This window comes from Stomoxys calcitrans, chromosome 4 (assembly GCF_963082655.1).
Source record: "Stomoxys calcitrans chromosome 4, idStoCalc2.1, whole genome shotgun sequence".
Taxonomy (NCBI): domain Eukaryota; kingdom Metazoa; phylum Arthropoda; class Insecta; order Diptera; family Muscidae; genus Stomoxys; species Stomoxys calcitrans.
Genome location: NC_081555.1, coordinates 94,228,504 through 94,256,485, shown reverse-complemented (window position 1 = coordinate 94,256,485; position 27,982 = coordinate 94,228,504). Strand labels below are relative to the sequence as shown.

The following is a 27,982-nucleotide window of genomic DNA, read 5'->3' as shown; positions in this document are numbered from 1 at the left end:
CTTCAGTTTCAACCTGTTGAATACGTAGGATACAACTCCTTCAGACTTGTTGACAGCCGGAATTTAGTACGGATACTGCATGTCTCCGGTCACCATCAGCTTTATCCAATCCGCCAATCTTCCAGTCGGTGGTTTAAAAAATCTTTCCCCAGCCACTACATTATATGAAGGATATTACTTATTTAATTTATAAATACATATAAGTTTCGTTTTTTTATTAAATATATCCAACCTAACACTTGTTATGGTATAAAATTTATTTTTAAACAATACTATAAAGAAAATAGGGAGTTTCTTGAAATATTTAAAAACGTTTTTATTACAATAACATTCGTTTAAGTTTTGGCATTGCATGAATATGTTTGTGTTTATGCTTTAGTAAAGGGAAGTGTAAAGGGCTTCGTTTGAGTCAAAAAAAAAAGTCACAACTTAAGCGAGATGGTATCATATGGGCTTAAGACTTATCAAAACGCAAAAATATGTGTGGCAGAAATGTTGTGTTTTGTGGGACAGAGAATACTTTTAGGAAATGCATGTCTTTTTTTGATTTCGATGTAACCAAAACTTAAAATATTACAAAGTTAACATAAGTTGAAATCGTCCCTTTCTTAGGGATGTCGCTTGACTTCCTCTTTTTCACTGATTTCCTCTTCTTCCTCCTCCTCTTCTTCTTCTTCCTCTTCTATTGCTTTACTCTCTTCCACTTTCTTTGTATCACTTTCCAGCAAAGAACTACGCCTTCTTTGTATATATTTTTGTTCTTCTTCTTCTGGATCTGATCCCCATACTGTGTCTGGTGGTTCAGGAGTATCACTTGTTAGGTGTTGTTCACTAACCTCATCCGAGGCTTCAGAAGCCGGTTCACTTGTTAAATGTTCTTGATCTTCATTTTCATGATGAGGACGTTCTATAAATATGCGATTCACAAGCAGACGGCGTATATTCTGTGAGGGTATGTCTATGAGGAAGGAGACAATGACAGCACCGACAAGTATTACAGCGATCTCTTGAATGTTGATCTGAAATGAGAAGGATGTTGTAGGAGTTATCAATGAAAATTATTTTCTAAAAAAACATTTTTTGGATTATCTATGGACGAAATTTGTTTTAGAAACCAAATAGGATAAAGTTTTTCCAAAAAACAAATTTTAATCAAATTTTTGAAGAAAATTCAAATCTTGAAGAAATCCGATGAAAGTCCAATTTCAACGAATTTTTCTGCAGTAATAAATTTTCGAGAAAACCTTTTTGTTGTGATTTTTTGAACATCTTCCAGCGCGAGATCATATTCAATGCTCTCTATTCAAAGAATAGCATAGCGAAGAACTTATAAAAGTTGAGCATGTATGTGTTATTATTCAAAAAACAATCCCATGACAGCCGGTTGTACGCACCGGATTGACCCGATGGAATCCTTTATCGGCCAGGATTCCCGCCTCAGCGTACGTGTTCGTCCTTTTTTCGTCATGAGAGAGGCAAATCCCGCAGTGCCTTTTCTGCACGCTTATGGTCCGTCCCGGGATTGAAAAGAACCCCGGACCCTGCCTCTATTCGGTTGGCCAGAATGGCCTCCATTATCGGTCGGTGTCGGTGAGGTGTAACCGGTGCATGATGTGGGTACATTTCCGATCTTGCTTTGGCCTTACATCATTACGGGAGTATAGTCACTCTAAATATGTTGGAAGGTGCTGCGCGAACGTAGACAGCAGTGGATCACAAGCGTCGTCGTTGTCCCCTTCTGCGTCCTCGTTGTTGTTGTATCAGTGTGTTGTGCACTGAGGTGCCCTCGTCGTCGGACTATGTGACCCAGATGCAACAGCAGCATCCCAGCCCCAATATTGCCAAGCCAATGCCGGGAAGTATATTATTGCAATTAAATTGCAACGGTCTTCGTCGCAAGATCGACGAGATTGTGGATTTTATAAGTCCGAAGAATATATTGGTGGCAGCGATCCAGGAGACAAAGCTAGCCAACACCTGCAGCTTGCACAGTTGTCACAAATATAATGTGCTACGTAAGGATCGCGCAAGGAATGGAGGTGGGGGATTGGTCTTCGTGATATACCATTCCATGCAATATAGACCAATCTCGCCTGCGCCTGGCGCTATTGACCCCTTCACAGAGTGCATGGGGATAGCAGTCAGGTCCGGTACTGCCGAGATAGAGCTATACAACGTGTACATACCGCCGGTTGGTGGTGGCTGTGTCCCAATTAACGGCCAGATTAACAAGCCCGACATATGTGGGCTACTATCTGGCCATAATCGTCTGGTTCTAGGAGACTTAAATCCGCATCACATTTCATGGCATGCTCCTCTAGGCACCGACCAGCGTGGCATGGCTTTGGCATAGCAAATTGAAGGCTCCACGTTTTGCACGGTGAATGAGGATATCCCCACTAGGATTACGAAGGATGTAGCAGCTCGCCAAGTCATCCAAGGCGTTGGGCTCCGACTGAATCTCTACCCAGATGCTGAAGAATCTGAATCAACTGTCCTCAACCTGTCTTTGAACACTCTTATAGTACCCGATGTCTGGAAGATGGGCAGAGTGATCCCGGTACTGAAGCCTAGAAAGGATCCGAGTAAGGGGGAGTGGTACAGACCGATCTCCCTACTCTCACCAGTAGCCAAGACGCTTGAGGGACTACTCCTTCCGAGCCTCGTTTGAGAATTTCTATTTGCCGAGCATCAGCATGGATTTCGAAGACTGCATAGCACAACAACTGCTCTGCATGCTCCAGCTTGGCACGGGATAGCTGTAAGCACCACACAGGCTGGAACATTGAGGTCCGATCTATGTGGTATTCATTGCTGTCACGAGAAGCTTAGCTGAGAGCTACCGGCGTCCACAGGTTGCGTATAGTGGAATGCTCCATACGGAGTAGCTACAACGGCAGTCGCGGACAGTCAGTGGTATCGAGCGGAGAGTCTCCGTGAGAGGCCGGGCGACACCGGCTATTGTATAAATACTGAATGCCTATGATGCTCGATATGACAAGGCGAGTAAATGGCTCCTTTAAATAACCAATGGCCACCTTGTTCCCGCGGCGATCGGTCCTTAAGACCGGAACGAGTTTGCTCACACAGGAGCTTGACAAGGGTCGCCACCTTCACATGAAAATGCGGCTACAACTGCTCTGTATGCCATCACCGCACACATTTGCCGTGGCTATATTTAGCCCAGGCCATGTGATGGGACGGTTCTCGTGTCACTGGATCTATCGAAGACATTCGGCGCGGTCAGCCATACCAAACTCTTTGAGGACATCGCCAATACGTCCCTCCAGCCAAGCCTGAAACGCTGTGGTCGCCAGTCATTTGTGGAATATCGGAAATCGAGACACCATAGATTGAAACAGGGAGTTCCCCAAGACGTAGTGATGTCTCCGACACTGTTTTACCTCTACCTATCCTTCATTCCATCCCCTCCAGATGGCATAGAGATCGTATTATATGCGGACAATTGTATGATCATGGCATCAGGACCCCACTCATTGATAACATCTGCGATAGGTTAAGCATCTACCTCAACGAACTTACCTCTTATTTCGCTGCAAGAAATTTGAAGATATCTCCCACCAAACCTTCATCCACATTGTTCACTACATACACGCCTGAATTGCGTAGAGAGCTGAAAGTGATGGTCAACGGAGTGACAATTCAGACCATCAAGTGCCCCAAAATACTTGGTGTCACATTTGACAGCTCTTACAAATTCTCCTCACAGGCCACAGCAATTTACTATAAAGTCAAAAGTTAAAACAAGGTCCTCAAGTCACTTGCCGGCTGTAAAGAAATCTTGTTGCAATTGGCTTGTCTGTGTTAAGTTATGCAGCGCCAGTGTGGCGACACGCAGTGGAATAATGTACAGATCTGTCGCCCTTCGAACTGAGACGGGCTGTCTCCTCAGATCTCACGTGGACCACCTCCATCATGAGACAAAAATCCTATCGTACGAAGGCATAACTACATGCTGTCTAAGCAATACCTTCTGGGCTGTTATCGCAGAGACCATCCAAATCATCATCTTTTGGATAGGTATTCACCCCCCAGAAGGCTTAAGGTAGATTTACATGATCCAGAGCGTGAGGTCCAGCGATACAAAAGAGAACCTGTAGATCAAGTGGGCCTAGACAACATTCATGCACACGGTAGCAGATGTGGCGAATAGCTACCGGGTGAATGTAGTCCTTGGAGAACGACCGCCTTCCATTGCACCTGAAGAAATTGACCTCCCCCGGCAAACCAGTGTAGTTCTGGCTCAATTACGATCCGGCAGATACAGCCGCCTCAATTCATACAGAGCAAGGATTGATGCCGACGTGCAAGATGTATGTCGCGATTGTGACCAGGGACCACATGATACACGTCATGTTTAACTGCCCAGCCAGACCCACTCGTCTCAGACCCAGGTCCCTCTGGACGTATTCATCTCAGTCGCAGAGTTCCTGGATCTGGACACTCAACAGAATCAAGCAGACGAAAGATAGAAGACTACACACTGCTACAACAACAACAACAATTGTTCAAAATACTTTGACTGGTTAGTGGATCATGATTTTTGATACGCCTTGTATCTTCATCAACATCTTTGTCAAATTGATGAATGTCTCCTACATACCCAAAGACTATTGACTATGGTGTAGAGCACGCTTTTGTATTGAAAAAGGATTCAATAACTTTAACTTTTTTGAAAATAATATTCAACGAGATTTTCTATGAATATCCATGTTTAATGATATTTTCTATAAAAATCAAATTTTGTCAAAATTTTCTTCAAAAATCTGATCTCGAAAACAGGCAGATTTCAGCCTACTCTGGATTAACGCTCAGACTACTACAATAGTTCTGGCCGTGACATACGCCATCTCTAAGACCCTTTGTTTTTTTCCAGATTCCAGTTTCAAATCCCACTTCAGTTAGTATCCGTATTAGGCTGTTTTTGGTGGCGAATAAATGCTTATCATAATCGGGCCCTGTGTCACTCTTTCTTTTGTACCTATCCTTAATGAATAAATGGCACAAAAATACTACTTACCAAATCTGTCAAATGAAATTTGTCAGTTTCTTTGACCTTTGCCGTTCCATACAGTACAACAACGTACATCACCATTTGTATGGGAAATATTAGACGCGATAAAACCAAAAAACACTGGGAGTTGGTTAAAAATCTTAAAATGGTATTATCACTTGTCTTGGGCAACATAAAGATGAACCAGCAAAGACTTAGACCAAAGACCAGGGGACACCAGGAGGCATATGAGGCTGCTTCAGAAGATGTATAAATGAAATCCGTACGCATGCTAGATGAGGGCGACCAAAGACTCCAGAATATGCCCAAAGTGGATAAACTCCAGCCGAGTTTCTTCATTTCGGGCGTTAGATCTAGCTCTCCATTATTAGCCCTTTGATATATGCCCGCTCCTATGCCCAATAGGTAGGTGGTGGCACGGCTTACGGGGGAGGAGTATAAGATATTGGCAGTGCGATAAAATTTGCTAACACTGAAATTATGAAGGGCATTAATATTTTATTCATCATATAATCCTTGGTGAAAAACTTACTTAATACCATGGAACAAAATCATTGATAAATGTTCTTTATTTGTTCTGGCATAACGAGCGGCCACTGACATGGCATGCAAAGCCCCATAGACAAAGAATGCAGCATCCGAATCTGTGTAGTATAGCCATACAATCAATGGTCCCAATAGATACAATTGAACTTCCAAAGCCAATTGAATTGTGGATGGTGAGCACTAGAAGAAAACATTTGGAATTTGTTAATATATCAGAGGTTCTTATACCCTCCACCTTAGAATAGGGGGTTTTTCCATTTTTTTTCGATCTCAACGCATCCAAGTATCCATTTCCGATCCTACAAAGTATATATATTTCTGATCGTCGTAAAATTCTAAGACGTTTTAACTGCCGTCCGTGTGTCCGTCAGTTGTAATCACGCTACAATCTTCAAAAATTGAGATATTGAATTTTACATAGACTCGTATTCTTTTTATACGCAGGCTAAGTTCTTAAAGAAGAAGAAATAGGAAAGTTTCTCAAAAAAAAAAAAACACGTAAAATTCAGAGATTCAAATGCACGTAATTTTTATTTGAATCGATAGTACGGTCCATATAATTTAATGTTTGAAGATTACTTCAAATGTTGACCGTGACTGCGTCTCAAATGGTCCATCGGCTTAGTTCTATTTTGGCATATTTTTTCAAACATTTCGACCGGTATCTCACGAATAAATGCTTCAATGTTGTCTTCCAATGCGTCAATTGATGCGGGCTTGCCTGTATAGACAGGAGCTTGAACATTGCCCCACAAAAAATAGGCCAAATCGCACAGTCTAGACGGCCAATTGACCGGTCCCGAATGTGAAATAAAATGTTCACCGAACTCGCCTCTCAATAAATCTATTGTTACGCGTGCGGTGTGACATGTGGCACCGTCTTGTTGAAACCACATGTCAGGCAAGTCAAGCTCTTGAATTTTGGGCAAAAAAGAGTTGGATATCATCTCACGGTAGCGCTCACCATTCACAGTTACTTTACGATTCGCATCATCTTTGAAGAAGTACGGTCCAATGATGCCACCAGCCCTTAAACCGCACAAAACTGTGACTATTTCTGGATGCATTGGTAGCTCTTGCAATGATTAGGTTAGGTTTAAGTGGCAGTCTGTCATCAGACTCACTTAGACGTTTTCGTCCATTGTGATACCACAGGAACAGAAGAAAGAAGATGCCTTCTAGTTCGCACCGTTGAACCATCCAGATCGCTTTAAAAAGCTCAATAACTTGTGAATGTTCACATTCGCTAAATCAGACGGGTTCTCAAAGAAATGAAAATCTAAAAAGGAATTATTTCTGACTGTTAGTGTGGGACACACACCCAGAAGGTGTTCTATAGTCTCTTCTTCCTCGATGTCCTCACAGCTTCTGCAAAAGTCGTTGCTGGCAACCTTTAATCTGTCAGCATGTTTTCCGATTAGACAGTGATCTGTCATGACGGACACAATGACTGAGACATCTGTTCTAGCCAATGACAGCAAAGCGGTAGACCTCTTCAAGTCTTGATTAGGCCACATAGTTTTGGAATGCTCACATTCCCCTCTTGTGACCATCTATCATTCGTTGTCCTTCGGGCCTGATCCTGAAAACCTCGCTTACATGTCGCTAGAGGCATTCCCACAGATTCCAGTTCCAAATCTCGCAAGCTCATCTTTGCAAATTGCAAATTTTGCCGTGAACATTCCACTAAGGAGCAGGGGCCAACTTCTCACATATCAATGAGTGCAGTCCCATTCAAGTTACCGCTCAGTGATAAGGGGCCTTCTTTTAATAGCTGAGTCCGAATGACGTGCTGCAGTGCGACGCCGCTTTGGAGAGAAGTTTTACATGGCATTGTACCTCACAAATGTTGCCAGCATTAGGAGGGGAAAACCACCGCTGAATATTTTTTCTGATGGTCTCGCCAGGATTCAAACCCAGGGGATTACCGTCATAGGCGGACATACTAACCTCTGCGCTACGGTGGCCTTGCAAGCTCATCTGCTTTGCAATTTCCTGAGATATCTCTGTGACCCGACACCCACAATAAGTGAATTTTATACTGTTCGCCATCTCGTTGAGAGATCTTGAAAGTCGAGGGCGGTTTTTGAGTTCAAAAATACGTTCTCCAGGAATGTAATAGCTGCCTGGCTGTCTGAAAAGATATTTATGCCAATAGTCGTTATGACATTATATCTAAGCCATTCCCCACTTCTGTAATCGCAAGAATTTCCGCTTGATGCACGCTACAATGGTGGGGTAACCTTCTCGATATGACCAGTCTTAGTTCCTTCAGAGTACACCCTAAAGCCTACCTGCTCGTCTGGTTTGGAGCCATCCGTATAGAAGTCTATGTAACTTCTATTAACAGGGATATTGTAATTCCAATGGGTTCTATCAGGACAGTACTTTTTATCAAAAAGCGTGTAATCCATAATGTCTGGAACATCGGATATTGTATCAAGGATAGCACTGTGTCCGTAGCCGCCGCATGACCATAGAGAATGCTCCCTTAGTTTCACTGCAGTGGTCTCAGCAACTTGTCTAGCCACGATGTCCAGAGGCAGTAGCAGAGGTGTAGCATTAAATTCAGTGTATCAGATGGTGTCGTCCTTAGTGCGGCTATAATGCACAAACAAGCTATCCTTTGGATCCGGCTGAGTATTGAACAATAGGTGTACTTTTGATGCGTCGTCCACCAGACCACAACACCATATAGCATTATAGGTCTGACAACTGCAGTATATACCTAATGCATGATACGTGGGTTAAACCCCAACTTTTGCCAATGGTTTTTGCAGGTGTATAGGTCAAGAGTTGCCTTACTTGTCTTTTTGTGATTTAAAGTTAAATTTCCTGTTCAGCAAAACACCCAGGTATTTTACGCTTTCTGTAAATGGAACATTCTCTCCTCCCAGGTAGACAGGTGCCACTGAGGGCAACTTGTATCTCCTGCTGAAAAGAAGAACTTCCGTCTTCGACGGATTTACGCCAAGAACAGTTTCTGTAGCCCACTTCGTCGTTGTTCGTACAGCTTCTGAAATATATCTGTAAGAGTGCCCTAGAAACCTTCCCCTACCGCAATAGTCCCGTCATCACCATACGCGACGATTTTTACATCTTTTTCTTCTAAAGACAATAATATACAGTTATTGGCTATATTCCAAAGTAGAGGAGACAGTACATCTCTTTAAGGTGTTCCTCTGCTAACCCATCTTTTTAGATTCACAGATCCCAAGCCTGTCGTAATGCTTTTTTTAGTAAGTAAGTTTTTGATAAACTTTCTTACGGTAGAGTTGATACCTAGAAACTCCAACTCCTTCATGATTGACATCGGTTTTACATTATTGAAAACAACTTCAATGCCAAGAAATGCTACCAATGTATATACCTTGCCAGCAAGAGAACCCTCCATGTAGACGACTAGGTCGTAAAGGGCTGTTTCATTGAACTTACGCTATTTGCCCTAAGATATGTTTCTATCAATCTTTCTAAAGCCTTCAGCAGAAAGGATGACAGATTAACCTAATAGCTTTCGCCTTCGTGTGGTAAGGTGTTCCTGCTTTTAGAATGAAAATTACCTTTGTGTCCCTCCATCCCTCCATCCCACAGGTATATAGGACATGCTGATACAGAGTCTGACTTCTGAATATACCCCACCGTAATAGTTCTAGAGGACAGAATCTTCCTTAGTCTAGAGGCGTCAGGTGTATCCTCCACGGAGCTGCAGAATTCTACCCAGGATTTGTTCTGAGCCTTTCTCAGCTCGCCCTTATATTTTCTCTGCTCAGCTTTATAGATATCCCAATCCGTGGGGAGCAGTTGTGGCTTTTACTCTGTTGAAGAATTTTCTGCAGTCCTTCCTTAGACCAACCAACTCTGGGGTCCACCATGGCGGTCTCTGTTTACCCCTTGGCTTGGCACTAGGACATGCTGACACAAGCGAGTCATTAAGGGACTTCGTGATCCGCTTGACCACTATGTCTATATCCTCCGCAGTTTCCACTTCCTTTTCTGGTCTAGAAGGGATAGACGTGCAGAATTTGTGCCGAAATTTATTCCACTTCGCCTTTCTTCTGTTTAGCCGAGGGACCACTTCTGCAGTATTTTCTCCAAGACTGAAACTAATATGACGATGAGCAGAGAAGCTGTGGTCATCCAACACTTCCCAGTCGCATATTCTTATGCTTTTATCTTCCGATTCAAAGATAATATATAGTACCTCCTGCCCGTTCCTGGTAATAAAGGTCGGTTCATCCTCTTTATTAGAAATCGCCAGATTGCAACTTATAATATATTCAATAAGCAGCTCATCCCTTTCTTTGACATCCCAACTTTCCCATATCTGGTGAAGTGCTTTAGTATCACTTCCTACCTGATTCCTGAGGATCTTCTTCCCTACAGAAGCGGCTTTAACCAGCAACATAAGGTTTGAAGGCGGCATCTCTGAATCGTGTGCCAGATATAGGGAAGCCAGCCAGTAATGAGACCTATTGATTTTAAGGCTGGCTACTATTGAATCTTCAGTTCTTAGCGATGGAAGAAGAAAAACATTTAGACCAATCTTTGCAAGAATACAGGCTCTGTGTCTTCCATTCCCCGTACCCTTGAGTAGTTTAAATCCAGGAATTGTTAGTCATCGAACCATTCCTCTACACACCCATGGTTAATGGATAAGAACCACATAATATCTAGACATCAGAAGGACCTTTAGTGCCGCCGAAGAGGCCTTATAATGGTGGAGATTTATCTGCAGAAACAGGACCATAGTCAGGATTCAGAATTTCTACCACTGTTGCATTAGCCCCGTCTTCTGACTCCGCCAGGAGTTCATTCTCACAAGATTCTTTCCATCTTGTCGTGATGAGTTTCCTTATGCATCAAGGGGCATTTCCAAGGAAATTGGAGTAGAAAGATTACAGTCCATTTACTATTCCATTCAAATTGCTCCTAGGTATGCAGCCCTGCTCTTCTGCATACCTGAGAGCGAGACGTCTTTTATTATTAAAGCCGCTGTTAGAGAAGACAAATGGTTAAAGTTGTACATTTAAGATAACTAATTATGGAATTCTTCCCAAGCTAAGAGTCTTTTACGTGGGGAAATTTTTTCCTTCAATATTTGAAAAAATTGTCATCTCTAAACTTAGTTAAAAAATCTTGAAAGTTTTGAAATTTTTTCAGTGTAGTTCCTTTTCCTATATAGCAAACTTTAAGCAAAATTCCACTTACTGTCTCCTCAAAGTCAATAGCATTTTGCACACTCAATATATTGCGCCACCATTGATCATCGCATAAGCGAGCATTATGTCCAATTATATTCGACCATAGAGGACCCGAATTCATGTGGGGTAAAATCCATGTTTGAAAACAAACCAACAAATAAACCGTAGGCAAATATCTATAAAAAAGATGTATAAACCCATAAATTTTAAGAACAATCTTTTATTTGCAAATTTCTTTCCACTCACCTACTGACTTTCAAAGCCAATCTCTTCAATAGTTGAATGTACGATTTTTGTTCCATTTCCTCGGACAGATTATAGGCGGACAAGAAACCACTGATCAACAATAAAATATCGGCATAAATCATAGGTGAACGTATCAACACACTCAGGGGATGATCGAGAGTGCGAACAAGTTGGTCACGATTCGTTATTGGCAGGTGGCCAATCATTAGGAATTTCAAACACAAATACAGCATAAAAGTGGCGCCAACTTTTAGCACGTGAATCAACGGAAACGGTACGTCAACGGTGTCGGAAGCCAAAAGTATGTCAAGTGTACGTTTTGGGGAGAATGATTTGAAAATTTCTAAAGCCAAGTGGTTGAGAGAGAGATTTTCTGTGAAAGCAAAAAAGCAAATAAACAAAACGCAATAAACAAAACAAAGCAGAAAAACAAGGAAAACAATTTTTTTCACAACAAAATGCAAAATCATTTTGAAAAAGTTCAAATTGTTGCTGAACCATATTTGCCAAATATATACCACCTGTTGCCTCTACGGCTTCCTCCTCCCCCTCTGCATTGGCTGTATCATCTTTGCCCTCTTTTTCGACTTTTGTTTCTTCCTCATCCTTGGTTTCTTCTTCAGCTGTGTTTTCCTGTGTTGTCTCTACCTCCTCGCCTCCAGTTTCTTCAGCCGCCCCAGATCCATTTTCTATTGTTTGCTGTTCACCTTCGGCCTCTTCCCCTTCACCAGTTTCACTTTTCTTTTTTAATTTTTCCATTAATGCTGCAAACCATGTTGAGATTTTTCCCAAAATGGATTTAATCATTTCTGCTGAAGTTTTCATTATGTCTACGAATCGTTGCAGCACGGGTTGAATACGTGACCAATTCTCCCAGGCCAGCGTGGACATTGACAATAGGAATAAACCTAAAATGTACAGACTAAGAATAGAAAAAAATTGTATTAAAAAACTCTTCATGTTAAAGAAAAAGTTTATTTTTAGAAATGTTTATTCTTTTCGTTATAATGTGGGTCACAGAGTTGCTTATGGTTCAGATTTTGGCGGGAACATCAACAGCATAGTCAGCGATGGTTATCGTCTATAGAAAAATTTGCATACCCTCGACAATGGGATTGTAACAAAACGGAAATAGTACGTCAGGTGTGCAATCAGACTTACATACGTCTGTTATACCAAAGAAGCATGAGAAGAAAGATGCATTCCAGTTCCTACTATTGAATCAAGCCTATATATATGTCCTTTATTAACAATTGGAGTATATTAAATAAATTACATTAAAATATGACCAATAGTAAACTCTCCATTGAGCTCCATCGTTGACTAAAGCCTTGGCTTGATTCCACGATATATGTGTTGATTCCAACCCTCTTTTCGTACAGCGGATCCATGTGTTTTCCCGGGCGTCCCCTCCCTCGCTGTCCTTGCGGGTTCAAGTCTGGGACATTTTCCGCTATATCATAGCGCGGTCGCCATAGGATATGACCCAACCTAGTCAATTTTCTCTTCTGGATTTCTACATCGACAGGGCGAGTGTTTTTTTCTTATTTGCAACTAGTTTGAAAGAGCTCGCTCCGCTGCGCCTTCTTTCACTCTCTTATTTTATCTGAGCTCTTTACTGATAGGGTCAGAAAATAAGTCCTGTTTGAGAGTGCTGGTACGCCCTTTTAGATATTCCGCCCCAATGTGAGTATTATATTGGTGCTCTACTCCCAAATACCTTTCATTTGAGCCTTATATTGCTATGGTGGGTAAATATGTCCGCAATGGGTGGGTTTTTGGGGGTGAGATGGACCCTCATGCATCAGATTCGTGCTCTAGTCTCAAACACCTTTCATTTAAATTGAATATTGGCATTATTGGTCTAAATTTCCATTTGGCGGACTTTGGAGGTGGGGTGGCCGCACTAGACAGTATAAAAATTTCTGTTTTTGAGTAATTGTAAACAAACTAAATTTCGAGTAAATCGCCCCACCTATCTCCGAAATCTGGCGTTTTTGAGAATAGGCTAAGGGGAAGGTCCGTCCATTAAAGTTTGGATCCTAGATCTACTGAATTCTCTTGGTTTTGGTGATGGATTGGAATAATCAAACTCTTTGGCGCGAAAATGAATATCAGATTCATACTCTACCCTCAAAAACCACATTTGAGCTACATATTGCTATAGTCGGTATATATGTGTGGTCCCTGAAACACTTAGCCATAAAACAGATATAGGATTTGAGCCCCTTTTTGCCATAATCAACAAATATGTCCCGTTTGGGGGGATTGTACGCACTCAGCCCTGAAAAAATATCAGCATTGTGCTTTACTGTTAAATTCCTTTTATTTGAGCCGCAATTGCAATTGGCTTAGGGGGATTTTATGGGGTGAGAGTACCCCCAAACATTTGGTCTCAAAATTGGATACCAAATTCGTTTTCTACTATCAAATACCTATTATTTGAGCCTCTTATAGCCATAGTGGGCAAACATGACCGGTTTGAAAGGAGTTTAGGCAGCGGACCCTGAAATAATGTCAGCATAGTGCTAGAACACGATTTTGTTTGAGCCCCATAATGTAAAGCATTTTGAAGGTGGCCATCAAGATATTCAAGGCTACGGGTCTCGTTCAAATCCACCCTAATTAATTTTTTTTTGTGTTGGTTATCTACATTCAAAATCATATTTCAAAGCTAACACTTGGGATACCACATTTTTAAAGATTCGTAGGTTCTCCTATGTCTATCCCAATTTGAGGGTAAAACGTGTACTCTCCTACCAAAAATCTTTTATTGCTGTCCAATTCTATCCTGATCGGCCTTCATTTATTATTTTTAATTCCTTTATTTTTGGATAGGATGGGGGGAGGGCAATTGCCCTCTGATACATCCTTTCATTTGAAAACAATATATTCTCGGGCGTCCTACATGACAGTTTGGAGAGGATCGGTCCCCCGACGCTAAGGCCCAAAAGATAATTTATTTGAGTGCTTTAATGGCGAGATCAACATATCCTGCTGAAACATAGGACGTGAACCAGATACTTAAATTCCTATATCAACATTGGATTCGAACTTTACTGTGGTTGACCTTTCGTTGAATACCCATATTTTCCCGATCGAACTAAACGTCTTATTGAAGCGTATTAGGTGTGTGGGCCAGTCCCAGACTCTGTCCCAAATGTGTAAATCAGATTCGTAGTCAACTCTCAAAGACCTTTCAGTTTATATCCATTTTGTGGCGTTGGACATTCATGCCCGTTTTGGAGGTTTCTGGGGTTGGAGAGGCCCCGTAGACACCTTGGATCAAATTCTAATAACATACTCAACTTTTAAACACCTTTCATGTGATACCCATATTGTCCGAATCGGTAAATATATCCTGTTGAGGGGTTTTTAAGGGGTGGGGGTCGTCTCAGACCACAAGGAATACATTTTTATATCAGCTTATTACTATACTTTTTAATACCTCTCATATAATATCCTTATTGTCCCAATCGGTAAATATGTCCCGCTGGGGGTTATGGGGGGTGGGGAGGCCCCTCAGGCCCAAAGCGATACCCTATTAGGTGGTGTTTTTGGGGGTGGGCAACACCTCCGACACTTAAGGTGACATTTTTCTGCCAAGTACTTACTGTACTCCTAAATATCTCTCATTTGATACCCATATTGCCCAAAGCGGTAAGTGTCCTGTTGGGTTGTGTTTTTGGGTGTAGGGGACACCCCGACACTAAGGTTGAAATTTTTATGCCAAGTTCGTACTCTAGTCTTAAATACCGTTCATTTGATACCCATATTGCCCCAGTCGGTAAACATGTCCGTTCGGGTGGGTTTTAAGACAGGGCGTCCCCCCAAGTTAATTGACCACAAAATTTTATACCAATTTCTTGTTTTTGGGGTGGCATACAAAATTTCGCTAAAATCGGTTCACGCATCTCCGAGATCTGGCGTTTTTGAAAATGGTGGTAAGGGGGAGGGTCCAGGTATTATGTGAAATGTCACTACACCTCCAAACTCTGTTGAGTTTAAGAAAGTAGTTTAAGAAAGGCGCTTCTAGCCTTGTTGATACGTATGTCTGCCTCTGATCCTCCGTTCTTTGTTATTTGGCTGCCAAGATAGAATAGAAGTTGTCAACGTCTTCAGTGATATGGCCGTTTATAGTGAGCGGTGTCAGATTTGATGTTCCTATCCTCATCAATTTGGTCTTTGATACGTGTATCCTCAGGCCTACTTTGGCTGCATTTTCATTCAGTCGTTCCAGTTTCGCTTTAAGTGCTCGAAGCGATGGGCAAAGAGGCATATATTAAAGTATGCCATAGGGTGCCTAAGTATTAGGTTAGGTTAGGTTGAAAAGAGGGTGCGGATGTTAATCCGCCTCATGCCACTGTGGACATACACCAGTAAGCCAGTAATCGGCTTGTTGTGCCCTCGAAATACTAAAAAATTTAACCTCGAAAAAGAAAATATAAGTTAGGAATTTCATGCTACTTACATAATCCTTTCCGTGCTACTTACAAAATCCCTAGTTTGTTCATGTCTGGTATTGTGTCCGCATAGAAGTGCCGGTATCTGTTAGAAGCGAAAGCCCGGCAATGACATAGGAAATGCACCAACGTCTTCCCTGCATGTCCTACACATGCTATCACTTGCCGCACCGATTTTACATAAGTGAGCTCGTAGTCCTATGTGTCCTATGCTACCCAAAGCTATACTGAACTCCTTCTTACTTCCTTTCAGTAATAGCCTCGTCTTCTCACGATCTGGATCCCCCATAGGATTTTCGCCGTCCTATCGTTTGCCATTTCATTCCCCCTTACTCCGTTATGGCCCGGTATCTAAACGATGCGCATTTTGCCATTCTCAGAGAAGGTGTTAATCTCCTTCTTACACTGGAAGACTGTTCGTGACTTTATCGTCCTAGTTGTTATTGCCCTTATGGCAATTTTACTGTCCGTAAAGGTGTACACACTTGACGTCCTCGTGTTAGCACCACACCAACTCACGCTTTCCGTGGTCACCCGGATCACCAACTGCAGTGTCGTATTATGGTCAGGCAGTCTAAAACAGATATCAGTCCCTGGGTTCTCAATGTGGACCCCCAGGAGACCCACTCTGTCCTCTAGCTTTGATTCATCGGTCTAACATGATCTTCCAGATGGCAATACTAGGGTTCCGTCAATCCAAAACTGTGCCACTGGCAGCAGTGCCTCGCACTCGATATCAAGTGTCGTCTCAGATATCCGATCGGAAACCTCTTCCCTTTCTTCCAGGTTTCCTATCGTCGCCTCGATTATATCGCGATGGTATGAGCTGCTCCTATCCTCAATTCATTCTCCCATCGCCTAAAGTCTCATAGCCGCAGTGGCTGTCTCACACTTAATCTGTATGTCAATGGGTCGGATATCCAGAATAGTCTACAGTGCCCTAGTTGGCGTGGTCCTCATCGCTCCGCCTATGCCAAGACAACCTGTTGTATGGTACTTATGCTGCACGTAAGTTAGTATTGGTCTTATCACGCTCCTGTAGAGCCAGTGGACTATCCTCGGATTCGGGCCCCACTTCGAGCCTACAGCCCATCAACATAGTGCCCAACATCTGTGAGTCTTCTCAGTACTCTCCTGAATGGGACACTTCAAATTAAGTTCCCTATCCAAGATCACTTCTAAGTATTTGACCTTATCAGATACCGAAATCGTTTTGTTGAGGAAACGTGGTGCGCCCACCTTCGTCTTCCTCGTGAACGGTAATATTTCAGTCTTCTCTGGGTTTACATTCAGACCCCTGGGTCAAGCCCAGTCATATGCAAGACCTTTTCGTCTCTTCCACATACATAGCTGTTTCGGATCCTTACCCCTAAGAATTATTATAACATTTTCTGCGTAGCAGACGGATTCAAATCCCTCCTTTTATATGTATATTCCTTTTAATTTTAAAATAGATTGTGCGTATTGAAAAAGCTACCAAGTTAAATTTAATGTTGTAACACCATACTAACTCAAATTCTTACCGATTATAAGCAGATCTATGTTGGTAACTTAAACTCTTCCAGAATATATTTGGATTTATTTCGATTTTTGTCATTGGACGTACCTATGACAAAACTATAAAAATTGTCAATTTTCGAGTTTACCATCCGCCTGCATCACTTTTTATCCATCACTTGTCTATACGCTTAAAATCCTCACCCTCTCTCCCTTTAGTAAAGGAGACAGAAGAGAAAAGTTATTGGTCCGGTAAACGAATAATCGTTTGCGGCTATCGAAACACTTTTGTAATTAAAGAGTTTTTGGTTGTACAACAAAAGAAAGGTACTTTTACCGTAGGCGAAGTTGCTAAAGGGTTGTGTGACGAGGAAAATTCCAGGAAAACTCAAATTCGCGAGATAGGGACGAAGGCAAACGGATGACACACAAATTTGAGGCTTTAAGTTTGGCAAAAAATTTGGAGTCCAATCAATCATTGTGACCGTCATGACAGGACGCTGTCTGATTGGAATGGAAGAGGAAGAAGCTGTAAGAACGTCGATGAAGAGGAAACTATTTAACATTTGATGTCTGCGAGTGCGACACTTACCAGCAGAAGGAGTTCCGCTTTAGGTTCGCATTTTTAAACCATCTACCATAAGATGGGGGTATACTAATTTCGTCATTCCGTTTGAAACTCCTCGAATTATTCGACTAAGGACCGTCTGTCTGTCGAAAGCACGCTAACTTTTGAAGGTCGGGTGGGATTGTAAATGCGTCCATGTTTTGATGTAGCTGTCATATAAACCGCCTTGACCTTGAGGGCCTTGACTTCTAGAGGGCACAATTCTTATCCGATTTGGCTGAAATTTTGAACATGGTGTTTTGTTATCACTTTCAACAATTGTGCTATGTATGATTTAAGTCGGTTCATAATCTGATTTGGCTGAAATTTTGCTTCGTTATGATTTCTAACAACTGTGCTAAGTATGGTTGAAATAGGTCTATAACCGATATACGGTCTTGACTTCTTGAGCCTCTAGAGGGCACAATTCCTGTCCGATTTGGCTGAAATGACGTGTTTCGTTATGACTTCCAACAACTGCGCAAAGTATGGTACAGATCGGTCCATAACCTGATATAGCTGCCATATAAACCGATCTTGAATATTGACTTCTTTAGCCACTAGAGGGCGCAATTCTTATCCGATTTGGCTGAAATTTTGTACAACGAGTTCTCCTATGGTATTCAAAATACCTGTAATGGTTTGAAGGTGTATAGCCTGAATGTCTAAGTGAGTATGATTGCAGATTGTTACTAAAACTCAAGCTTAACTTCGAATTATACCCCCAAATACTTTAAATTTAAGGTCCATATTGTAAAAATTGGTCTACGAGACGGTAAGGAGGAGGGTCCGACCGTATGAAACGTATGACTTCTTCGAAAATCTTCTAAGAATTTGTTAGGTTATTGTAGTTGTAGTTGTCCTTTTCTTCTCGTTAAGTAACAAATATTTTTGCATCGTAAATCCACTCTTCTGAAGTAATGTTTTTAAACTTACATTGTTGCACAAAACTTCTTATCCTTTTGCAGAAGTTTAAAGAATTTTCTTCCCTGTTTCACATAGCAATCGTTATCATCTACTTCCACATGTAGTTCAACACCAGTGTTATTGTAGTCCTGCAAACTCGATTGCAGCATGTGACGAACGACATCTCCACCACAAGCATTTGGTACACAAATGCCCCAATTGGCTACACCATAACGGGGTATAAAATGATATGGCTTTACAGATAGAAAAAGGTTCGAGTTTTTATTCATTATTGATTTTTACGATTATCCATTGTCTTCACTTACGTTTCCTAAATGACTGTTGAAGAGACCACGACCGTGCATCATATGTACGGGTATCTTGAGTTGAGTTATCGAGGTGTGCGTTTCAATGTGAGCCAGACAGTATTTGCCGCGAATGCGCACCGGACGATTGGCTGCAACTTTAACCACCGTTTTTATATCGGTACACAAATTGAAGTCGCCAAATTGATTTATATTGCCTCGCAATAAACCAGGACCAACTTTGCCAGTGGAATCCATCACTAAAAAATTAAAGCGACTCGTTAGAAGCTGATTGTGAGTGAACATTTCGTCAATATTTGAAATTCGAATAAAGTTTTGTAGAAACATGCATGCATTCAATTTTGAGCTTTAACCTTGAATATAATAAAAACGGTTCAGGGGAATAAACTTGCATTTTGTAAAGTAGAATTATTTTACCTCAAGAACCGTTTTTGAGTTGGTAAGGGTACCAATATATTTGTCTGTTCAGTTATACCCAGCAAACCAAATGTCTGATGTCAGAAAAATCTGAACAAATTCTGATGTCTTCCGACAGGATCTTTTTTGTTTCAAGAGTTCTGGAAGAATTCTGAACGATTTCTGACCGTAATTTCGTATAGAGAAAGGAATTCTGAACAATTTCTGAACTGTTTGTCTGAAGGAATTTTTGTTCCGACAGATCTAAAAGAAATCTGAACGATTTCTGACTGTTTTTTCAGATGGTCCTTTTTGAATTTTTCTTCCGACAGTTCGGAAGGAATTCTAAATAATGTCTGAACGTATTGTCGAATGTTTTTTTTTCATGTTTTTCCGGCAGTTTGGAATGAATTCTGAATGAAGTCTGAACTCCGTGTTTAATTTTTGTATAGGAAGGGGGGACAACATGCTACGGTCCGATATCATTATCGCAGTTGTTGCATCTTTCGAGTCCATTTTCGGCCTATTCCTGAAAGACTTAAACAATTTTTAAGTAATAGCTAAGAAAATATGAGGGCGAGCTGAGAAAGAACAAATCCTGGCGTAATTTTGTAGCTCGGTATGGGGTGGGGTATATGCAGAAGTCGGAGAATGTATGGATAATGTCTAGTGGGGAAACACTAGAACTACTCGTTGATACACATTTCCTGGAAAATTCTCCAACGGACAACGTGGCGCCAGAAGAGGTTGTCACTGGAATACATTCGTCGGAGTTTATTAGGGAAATTGTGTCTGAGACGAAAATCCTTTAGGCGATAAGAAGTTTCGACACCTTTAAGTCGCCAGGCCCTGATGTATCACCGGTTGAATTACAAGCTGTGTTCGATAGACTGGTTCCCTGGCTTAGGGAGATATACTCTGCTTGTATCAGAATGTCATATATACCTGTGGGATGGAGGGACACGAAGGTAATTTTCATTTCGAAAGCAGGAAAAACCTTACCACACGAAAGATTTTCGTCCTATTTGTCTGTTATCTTTTATGCTGAAGACACTTGAGAGTTTGATATCTTAGGGCAAAGATCCCTGGAGATTGCCTGTCGCGGCAGCAGCATGCATGTACTCGTAGTAGGGCACATCAACTGAAACAGCCCCTCACGACCTAGTCGGCAACATAGAGGGTTCTTTTGCTCTCAAGGAATATACAATAGTAGCATTTCTTGACATTAAAGTTGCTTTCAATAATGTAAAACCGACGTCAATCGTGAAGGAATTGGAGTTTCGAGGCATCAACTCTACCGTAAGAAAGTTTATTAATAACTTACGTACTAAAAGATGAATTACGGCAGCCTTGGGATCTGTGGATCTAGAAAGATGGGTCAGCAGAGGAACTCCTCAAGGAGGTGTAATGTCTTCTCTACTTTGGAATATAGCCATTAACAATATATTATTGTCTCTGGAAGAAAAAGGCGTAAAAGTCGTCGCGTATGCTGATGACGTGGCAATTGCGGTTAGGGGAAAGTTTCCCAGCACTTTAAGAGATATACTTCAGGAAGTTCTACGTGCAACAGCAAAGTGGGCTACCGAAAGTGGTCTAGGTATAAATGCGTGCAAGACGGAAGTAGTTCTTTTCAGCAGGAGATACAAGTTGCCTACAGTGGCAACTCTCTCCTTGGAAGAGAGAATGTTCCATTTACTGAAAGCGCAAAATACCTGAGTGTTTTGCTGGACAGGAAATTGAACTTCAAATCCAACATTTTGGAAAGGGCAAGAAAGACAACTCTTGTATATATACTGCAGTTGTCAGACCAATAATGCTATATGGTGCTGTGGTCTTGTGGACGGCGCTTCAAAGTCCGCCTACTGCTCAATACTTAACCGGATCCAAAGGGTGGCTTGTGTGTACATCACAGCCGTACTGAGGACGACACCATCTGTTGCACTGAATTTAACGCTGCATCTTATGCCTCTGGACGTTGTGGCTAGCCAAATTGCAGCGACCACTGCCGTGAGGTTAAGGGAGCTTTCTCATTGGTCATGTGGCGGCTACGGACACTGTGTTATCCTTCATACAATATCCGATGTTCCAGGCAGTGTGGATTACACTGTACCTGATAAAAAGTACTGTACCACTATTCTTGATAGAACCGATTGGAACAACGATGTTCTTGGTAACAGAAGTTATATAGACTTCTATACGGATGGTTCCATGCTGACAGACTGAAGGTTGCCAGTAACGAATTTTGCAGAAGCTGTGAAGACGTTGAAAAAGAAGAGACTATAGAACACCTTCTGTGTGTGTGTTCCGCACTAGTAGTCAGAAGGAGTTCCACTTTAGGTTCTCATTTCTTTGAGAACCTGTGTGATTTAGCGGATGTGAACATTCGCAAGTTACTGGGCTTTTTAAAGAGATCTGGATGGTTAAACGGTAGGAACAAGAAGGCATCTTCCTTCTTCTGTTCCTGTGGTATCACAATGGACGAAAACGTCTAAGTGAGTCTGATGGCAGACTGCCACTTAAACCTAACCTAATCTATTATTTGAAAATAGATTTACATATTATTTGGACGTATAGCGTGCGTAAGTTATACCATTTCCGAAATTGATTGACCCCCACTATGAATTTATTATGTTCTTGGAACTACATTAATTTCACCTCAGATAGAAATTGCATTCCCCAGGTTCTTCAAAAGTCAATATCGGTTAAAATTGGGGTTAACATTTTTCTGATGGTCTGAGCCCCCCTCTCCCCCTCATAGGACTATCTACACTTATGGCTGCCATATACACCGATATCCCGATTTTAGTCCTTGGGCACATAAAGACAGCGTTTATTACCCGATCGTGCTGAAATTTTGCACAGTGGCCTATGGTACGCTTTTCGACATCCGTGCTATATATGGCTAAGATCGGTGTATATTTGGCTTTAGCTGCCATAAAGACCAATACTCGTATTCTATTTTACTAACTTGAACTGTGAATTGTATTTATTAGACCACTTGACGTCCGTGCCGAGTTTGGTCCAAATGGGATCATATTTCGAAATGGCTATGGGTTCATAAATAATGCATTTATCATCATCAACATACGTATATACCTGAGTTGGTGGGTTTCCAAAGTTCTTGTTTAATACCTTTCATTTGAGTCCCATATTGTCATGATTTGAAGTGGTTTGAGCTGGTTCACCATGCTTGGACCATGATCGTTTTCGACTAACGTTGTTGTAAACAATCCATTTTTCATCTCCAGTTATGATTCGTTTTAAAAACGGATCGAATTCATTGCGTTTAAGGTGCATATCAAAAGCGTTGATTCGGTTTTTTAAATGAATTTCTGTGTGGTACCCAAATATCAAGCTTTTTCACCAGTCCAAGACTTTTTATGTGATAATGAACGGTTGATTTTGGTATATTTAACTTCTCTCCTATCTCACGCTCAGTTACATGACGATCCAATTCGATTAATGCTTTGATTTGGTCATCATCAACTTCATTTGGCCGACCTGAACGTGGCTCATCTTTAAGTGAAAAATCTCCAGAACGGAATTTGCGAAACCAATTTTGACACTGTCTTCCTTTTAAGGCTTTATTACCATACACATCTCGTAACTTTTTAGCAACCTGCTCCGCGTTTTTTCCTTTACGGAAATAATAAAGTAAAATAAGACGAAAATACTCCTTTGGGGGCTCCATATTAAAATTGACTCCAAACCAAAAAATGTAAACAAAATTTCGCGCACTTTTTTCTAAAACAAGCTTAAAGTAACAGCTGATAACTGACAGAAGAAAGAATGCAATTACAGAGTCACAAGCCGTTGAAAAAATTTGTCAACGCCGACTATATGAAAAATCCGCAATTACTTTTTGGGCAACCCAATATATTACCGACAATTACTTTTTGGGCAACCCAATAGATATCAAATGCGTGCTCTACTCCCAAACACATTTAATTAAGGCCCATATTGCCATTGTCGTTAAATATGTACCGTTTAGGGGTGTTATGGGACTCCCAAACATTTGGCCACAATTATGGCTTTGAGGTGTTTTTAGGAGGTAAAGCGCCACCTAGGCTTGGAAGCGAACAATCCTGCGAATTACTGGCCAATTGCGAAATGCTCTCTCCAAGGTTATCGAGAGCATGGTTAATCACCATCTTATGAGGTATTTAGATTCTTATGGCCTTCTTAGCGACCAACAGTATGGATTCCGCAGAAATTGCTCTACGGGCTACGTCATGGCATTTCTGTCGGAACGTTGGAGTCGCTCAATCTACCAGTTTGGTGAGAGTAAGGTTGTGGCTCTGGATGTCTCCAAGGCATTTGATAGGGTCTGGCACGGTGCACTTCTATCAAAGTTTGTCGCATTTGGTGTCGATAATGGCTTCGTTCGATTTATTTCGAGCTTTCTCAGAGATCTTACTATACGAGTCGTTATATATAGGTTCTCATCCAATGAGCATAAATTGACAGCAGCTGTACCCCTGGGCTCTGTCCTTTCTCCTTCTCTTTTTCTTATTTTCATCAACGATCCGTTGAGTCAGACATCGAATCTGATCTACTCTTTTTCGAATGACATTAATCTCTGTCATTCGTTCTCAAGTCGTCGAGAGATTGAAGACAAGAGGTAGGTTATGGACAATACCCTCTGCCAGGATTTGCTGGCTATTTCTGTGTGGAGTCGAATGAATCAGGTAGATTTTAATGAACGGAGACTCAGTGCTGTTTGGTGTCACACAAACGATTCGCTGACCCATTTTTGTCTATCAACGGTATAGATGTTGAGCAATCAGAAGCTCTTGATGTTCTGGGCATGAAAATACAAAGTGATATCCGTTTGGCTAAACATGTGTTTGAAGTGTCGAAAAAAGCGTTGAAGTGCTTAGGCTTCCTTAAACGGCGTAAGAATTACTTCTCTCCTTCTAATCTTCTTAATATTAATACCGCTTTCATAAGGCCTAAAATGGCGTACAACTCACATGTATGGGATGAAGCTTTAAAATCATGACTGGAGCTACTGGACCGTGTACGGAGGAGAGTGATGGCGTTGATTGGGGTCAGTAGGGTATCCAACTCTATTGCCGCCCTTGAACATCGTCGCAATGTGGTTTGTTTGGCGCTGTTCTATTGGTACTTTCATGGTGGGTGTTCGTCTAATATTCGTCTTCTTATTCCTGATGTAAGGATGTTTGTCAGAGATACTAGACATTCCGGGAACTCACACACGTTTGTAATTGATTGGCCAGCGGACCGAACAATGAATTATAGAGAGAATTCTTATTTCGCCCCAACCGTTCGGCTAATGTTTTTCCCACTCTCTATGACATCCAGAGGTTTGAGACAAATGTTAATAAACACTACATCCTTTTCTCTCCCTCCAATTCCTAATTTTTATTTGCCAACGCAATGCACTGCATTTATAGGGGACATCCCCTGCGTGTTGTTTGATTGAAAAGAAGATAATTGGATAAAAATTTTAATGTCATATTCGTATCCTACTACCAATTACATTTCATTTGAGTCCTGATATAGTCATTATCGACTAATATGCCCATTTGGAGGGATTTTTGCAGGTGGGGTCATACAAATCAAGTCCAATTAATGGACTTGATGTTTATGCTATTTTCCATCCATGGGTACAAGTATTCATTTCATATTCGTGTTCTACTCTTCAATGCCTTTAATTTCATACCAATATTGGCCCGATAAATCCACTTTTGATTTTGGGTGGCGTTTTTGGGGTTTTGGTTTTTTTACTTTCCATAATACTCCATTTCGAGTTATTTTTGGTATTGTTTTCCTATAAAGATCACGTTTGTACCTATTGCAACCATAACTAAAAAAATAGTCGAAGCAGTCGGCGGCAAAAATCGTATTGATTCGTATTTTCCGACTTCTTTTTTCGACTTTTTTTACACAAAATGCAAATTTTGCCCCTGAACATTCTACTAAGGAGCAGGGGCAAACTTCTCACATATCCATGAGTGCAGTCCGATTCAAGTTTAAGCTCAATATTAAGGGGCCTCCTTTTTAAAGCCGAGTCCGAACGGCGTGCCGCAGTGCAACACCTCTTTCGAGAGAAGTTTTTACACGGCAAAGTACCTCACAAATGTTGCCAGCATAAGGAGGGTAAAACCACCGCTGAAAATTTTTCCTGATGGTCTCGCCAGGGTTCGAAGGCGTTCAGCGGACATGCTAACCTCTGCGTTAGTCGACTTTTAGATCCCTAGTATGTCGTACTTATATCGAATATATTGCGAAAACGTGTCTACGATGCAAGCACGACACTAGCACGCACATCTTTTCCACTAGCTGTTCTCTTCCAACGCATGTGTTTTTGTAGAGATCAACTTATTTTGGAAATTATTGTTCGCCAGAGTTTTGGAGAAAAATATTTCTCGATATAGAAAAAACGCTTCTAGAAAAATACACAGGACTTTTGCTGTTGTCTATAACTACTAACAGGCTCAACAAGTGTAAAAATTGAGAAAATTAAGGACTTGCCATGTATAACAAAAACTTACTCTGTAATGTCCACAATTTACGACCCCTCAATTGTCTCTGAAATATTTGCAATTGTTCGCGGCATTCGGCATCTGGTGCATCTTGAACTTTGATAATGAAATTTGGTAGACTGTAGAGTAAACTGTCAAATGATTCTTGGCTCATGGGGGGTTCCTCTGAACCTTCATCGGCTTTGGAAACATCCCTGCTGGATTTCTTAGCTACTTTAGGCATTTTTATGGGTTTTGGTGGTTTCCCAATGGGAAAGAGGCTATTGAAGGGCCAACGATTGAAATAATCAAACCAGGTTTCACCACTTGCTTCAGTTGCTTCTTGGGCCGACGTATCTTCTGTAGAATCAGGTCTTAAACGTCCCGTCCGTTCACCCAGCCATAAAATCCAATCGATAATACCATTTGATTTGGGTGTGGCAGCCTCAGCTGATTCCTCTTCCTGCTGGCTGGTGGCACTGTCCTTTTGGGAAGAACCGAAAAACGAAAAGGAGAACCAAGATTGTGACTTTTCTTGACTTTCAGCACTGGCCGCAGCAGCTTTCTTAGAAGAGCGTGCCACTTTTTCTGCCTTGCGGGCTCTTTTGAAACGAAACTCCTCCTCTTCGTCATCATTGTTGGCACTGTTTATAGAGGCGGCCCGCTCTTGGTCTTCATTAGTGGCATCATCGGCGTCGTCCATTTCCTCGCCAGCATGGTTGTCGCCAGTGTCCTCTACGTTGGCAGAATCACCGCCGCCACCACCATATTCGTTGGTGTTTTCATTATCTTCAGCTTCTTCATCGCCCTCGTCTTCGTCGTCTTCTATTATGATGCGTTCGATTTTATGAAATTTATGCTTTTTCTCCACCACATGACGCTTTGGCGTCTTACGTGCCTCTCGCCCTGAAGAAGTGGAGGCTGCTTCTTTGGATTTGCCTTCCTCATCACCACCCCAACCAAAGGAAAACTCTTGTGAGGGTGGTAAAAATGATAGAATCATCAATAAAATCACCAAAAATGTTGCCCATTTTCTGCATTTCGTTGTTGATCCCCGGGACATTTTTGTATGCCTGTTTTTGTTATTGGTTTTCGTTTCACTTAAAATAAATTCACTTTCATTTGTTCGGGTTTTGTATTTTAGTGTTGTAAAATTGCACTTGATTTTCGTTGATTTGAGTTTTTATTAATTTGCATACATTTATATATGCCTGCTGAGTGATTATATAAACAAATCTTTAATGATTTTGATTAGAGCAAAAACAGATTTGATTTGATTTTTCACCAATAAATTTTTATTATATGATGTATATATGAATGAATTTTTGCTATTCCCTTTCGCGTATATTTTCAGCAAAGAAATTCTAAAAATATGCACTCGTTTCGTATGAAAATTGCCATAAAGAAGCGCCCATCCGCCCGTTTGTCTGTTCGTTCCTTGTTGCCTTTCAAAGGGAGGGGCAGCAATGTGAGGCACCGACTATGCCTTGAAAGTGCTTTCTTTGCGATTGCCACTACCACGGATCGACCATGCGACCGTTCTATTCGAAATTACAGCTGCTACTGAAAAATGACATTTGTTGTAATTTCGCACAAAGTAGCTGCACTTGTTGTCAAATTTTGTTTTGAATATTTTCGAATATTCACAACCGACAATGTGTTGAGGATGACATACCTCCCTTTTACACCCTGGGCATCTATTGTATGTTCGCCAAGTGGGTAGTTTTTCTTATTGTTAATAAATTATCGAAAAGTACTAATTGCGGCATTTGTATATCGTAGAGTATCGTATCTTAAAGTGTTGCACACTTTAAAAAAACACAACTTTTTTAAGAACATTTTGGATAATTGTTTAAGCACAATCTTGTAATTTTACAAATACACTTCACAATCTTAAGGAATTCGATAGTGAAAAGATTACTTTAAGATTTACCATGCTTGTAAGTCCTTAAAATAAAAAAAAAATTGGAAATATTTAATGAATATCCCTTAGAAACTTAAAATGCCTGCACATCCTTAAATGTACTTCTAATCGAGAAAAGGAAGACTGAACAAACTTTGATATTTATGTATCAACTTACATATATCAAGGAGCAAAGGATAATGATGTGATCCCACAAGAAAGTTTAAATTTTAAATAATCTGGCATCTCTTCATTTTTTTGGCCTTCAGGCTACCCTACTAAAATCCTGACTGTTATAATAGGTTGGGTTGGGTTGAAAAGAGGGTACGGATATTAATCTACGCCCTGCCACTATGGACATACATCTA

At 41.2% G+C, this 27,982-nt stretch overlaps 1 protein-coding gene across 2 annotated transcripts; it reads right to left on the bottom strand.

Annotated features, from left to right (window-relative positions):
- Window positions 1–291: 291 nt before the first annotated feature.
- LOC106092428 (uncharacterized) lies at window positions 292–27,274 on the bottom strand. Of its 2 annotated transcripts, none has more exons than XM_013259297.2 (9): window positions 25,742–27,274; window positions 18,828–19,066; window positions 18,532–18,755; window positions 11,547–11,950; window positions 11,029–11,401; window positions 10,790–10,958; window positions 5,568–5,761; window positions 5,042–5,507; window positions 292–1,019 (listed from the first exon to the last, which is right to left on the bottom strand). In XM_013259297.2, the coding sequence occupies exons 1-9, from the start codon at window positions 26,772–26,774 to the stop codon at window positions 609–611; spliced, it is 3,513 nt and encodes a 1,170-aa protein (XP_013114751.2). In that variant the 5' UTR covers window positions 26,775–27,274; the 3' UTR covers window positions 292–608. The 2 variants fall into 2 exon arrangements, with proteins under 2 accessions (XP_013114751.2, XP_059223852.1); XM_059367869.1 differs by having other exon boundaries at window positions 11,550–11,950.
- Between the last annotated feature and the right edge of the window lie 708 nt (window positions 27,275–27,982).

Bases quoted from the DNA above. Each gene is read 5' to 3' on its own strand.
- LOC106092428 (XM_013259297.2), bottom strand. From the start codon at position 26,774: ATGTCCCGGGGATCAACAACGAAATGCAGAAAATGGGCAACATTTTTG. The intron at 11,402-11,546 runs GTATATATTTGG...TTGCTTTCACAG, and splicing joins AGCCGTAGAGGCAACAGGTG to AAAATCTCTCTCTCAACCAC. The intron at 5,762-10,789 runs GTAAGTGGAATT...GTTTTCTTCTAG, and splicing joins CTATTGACTTTGAGGAGACA to TGCTCACCATCCACAATTCA.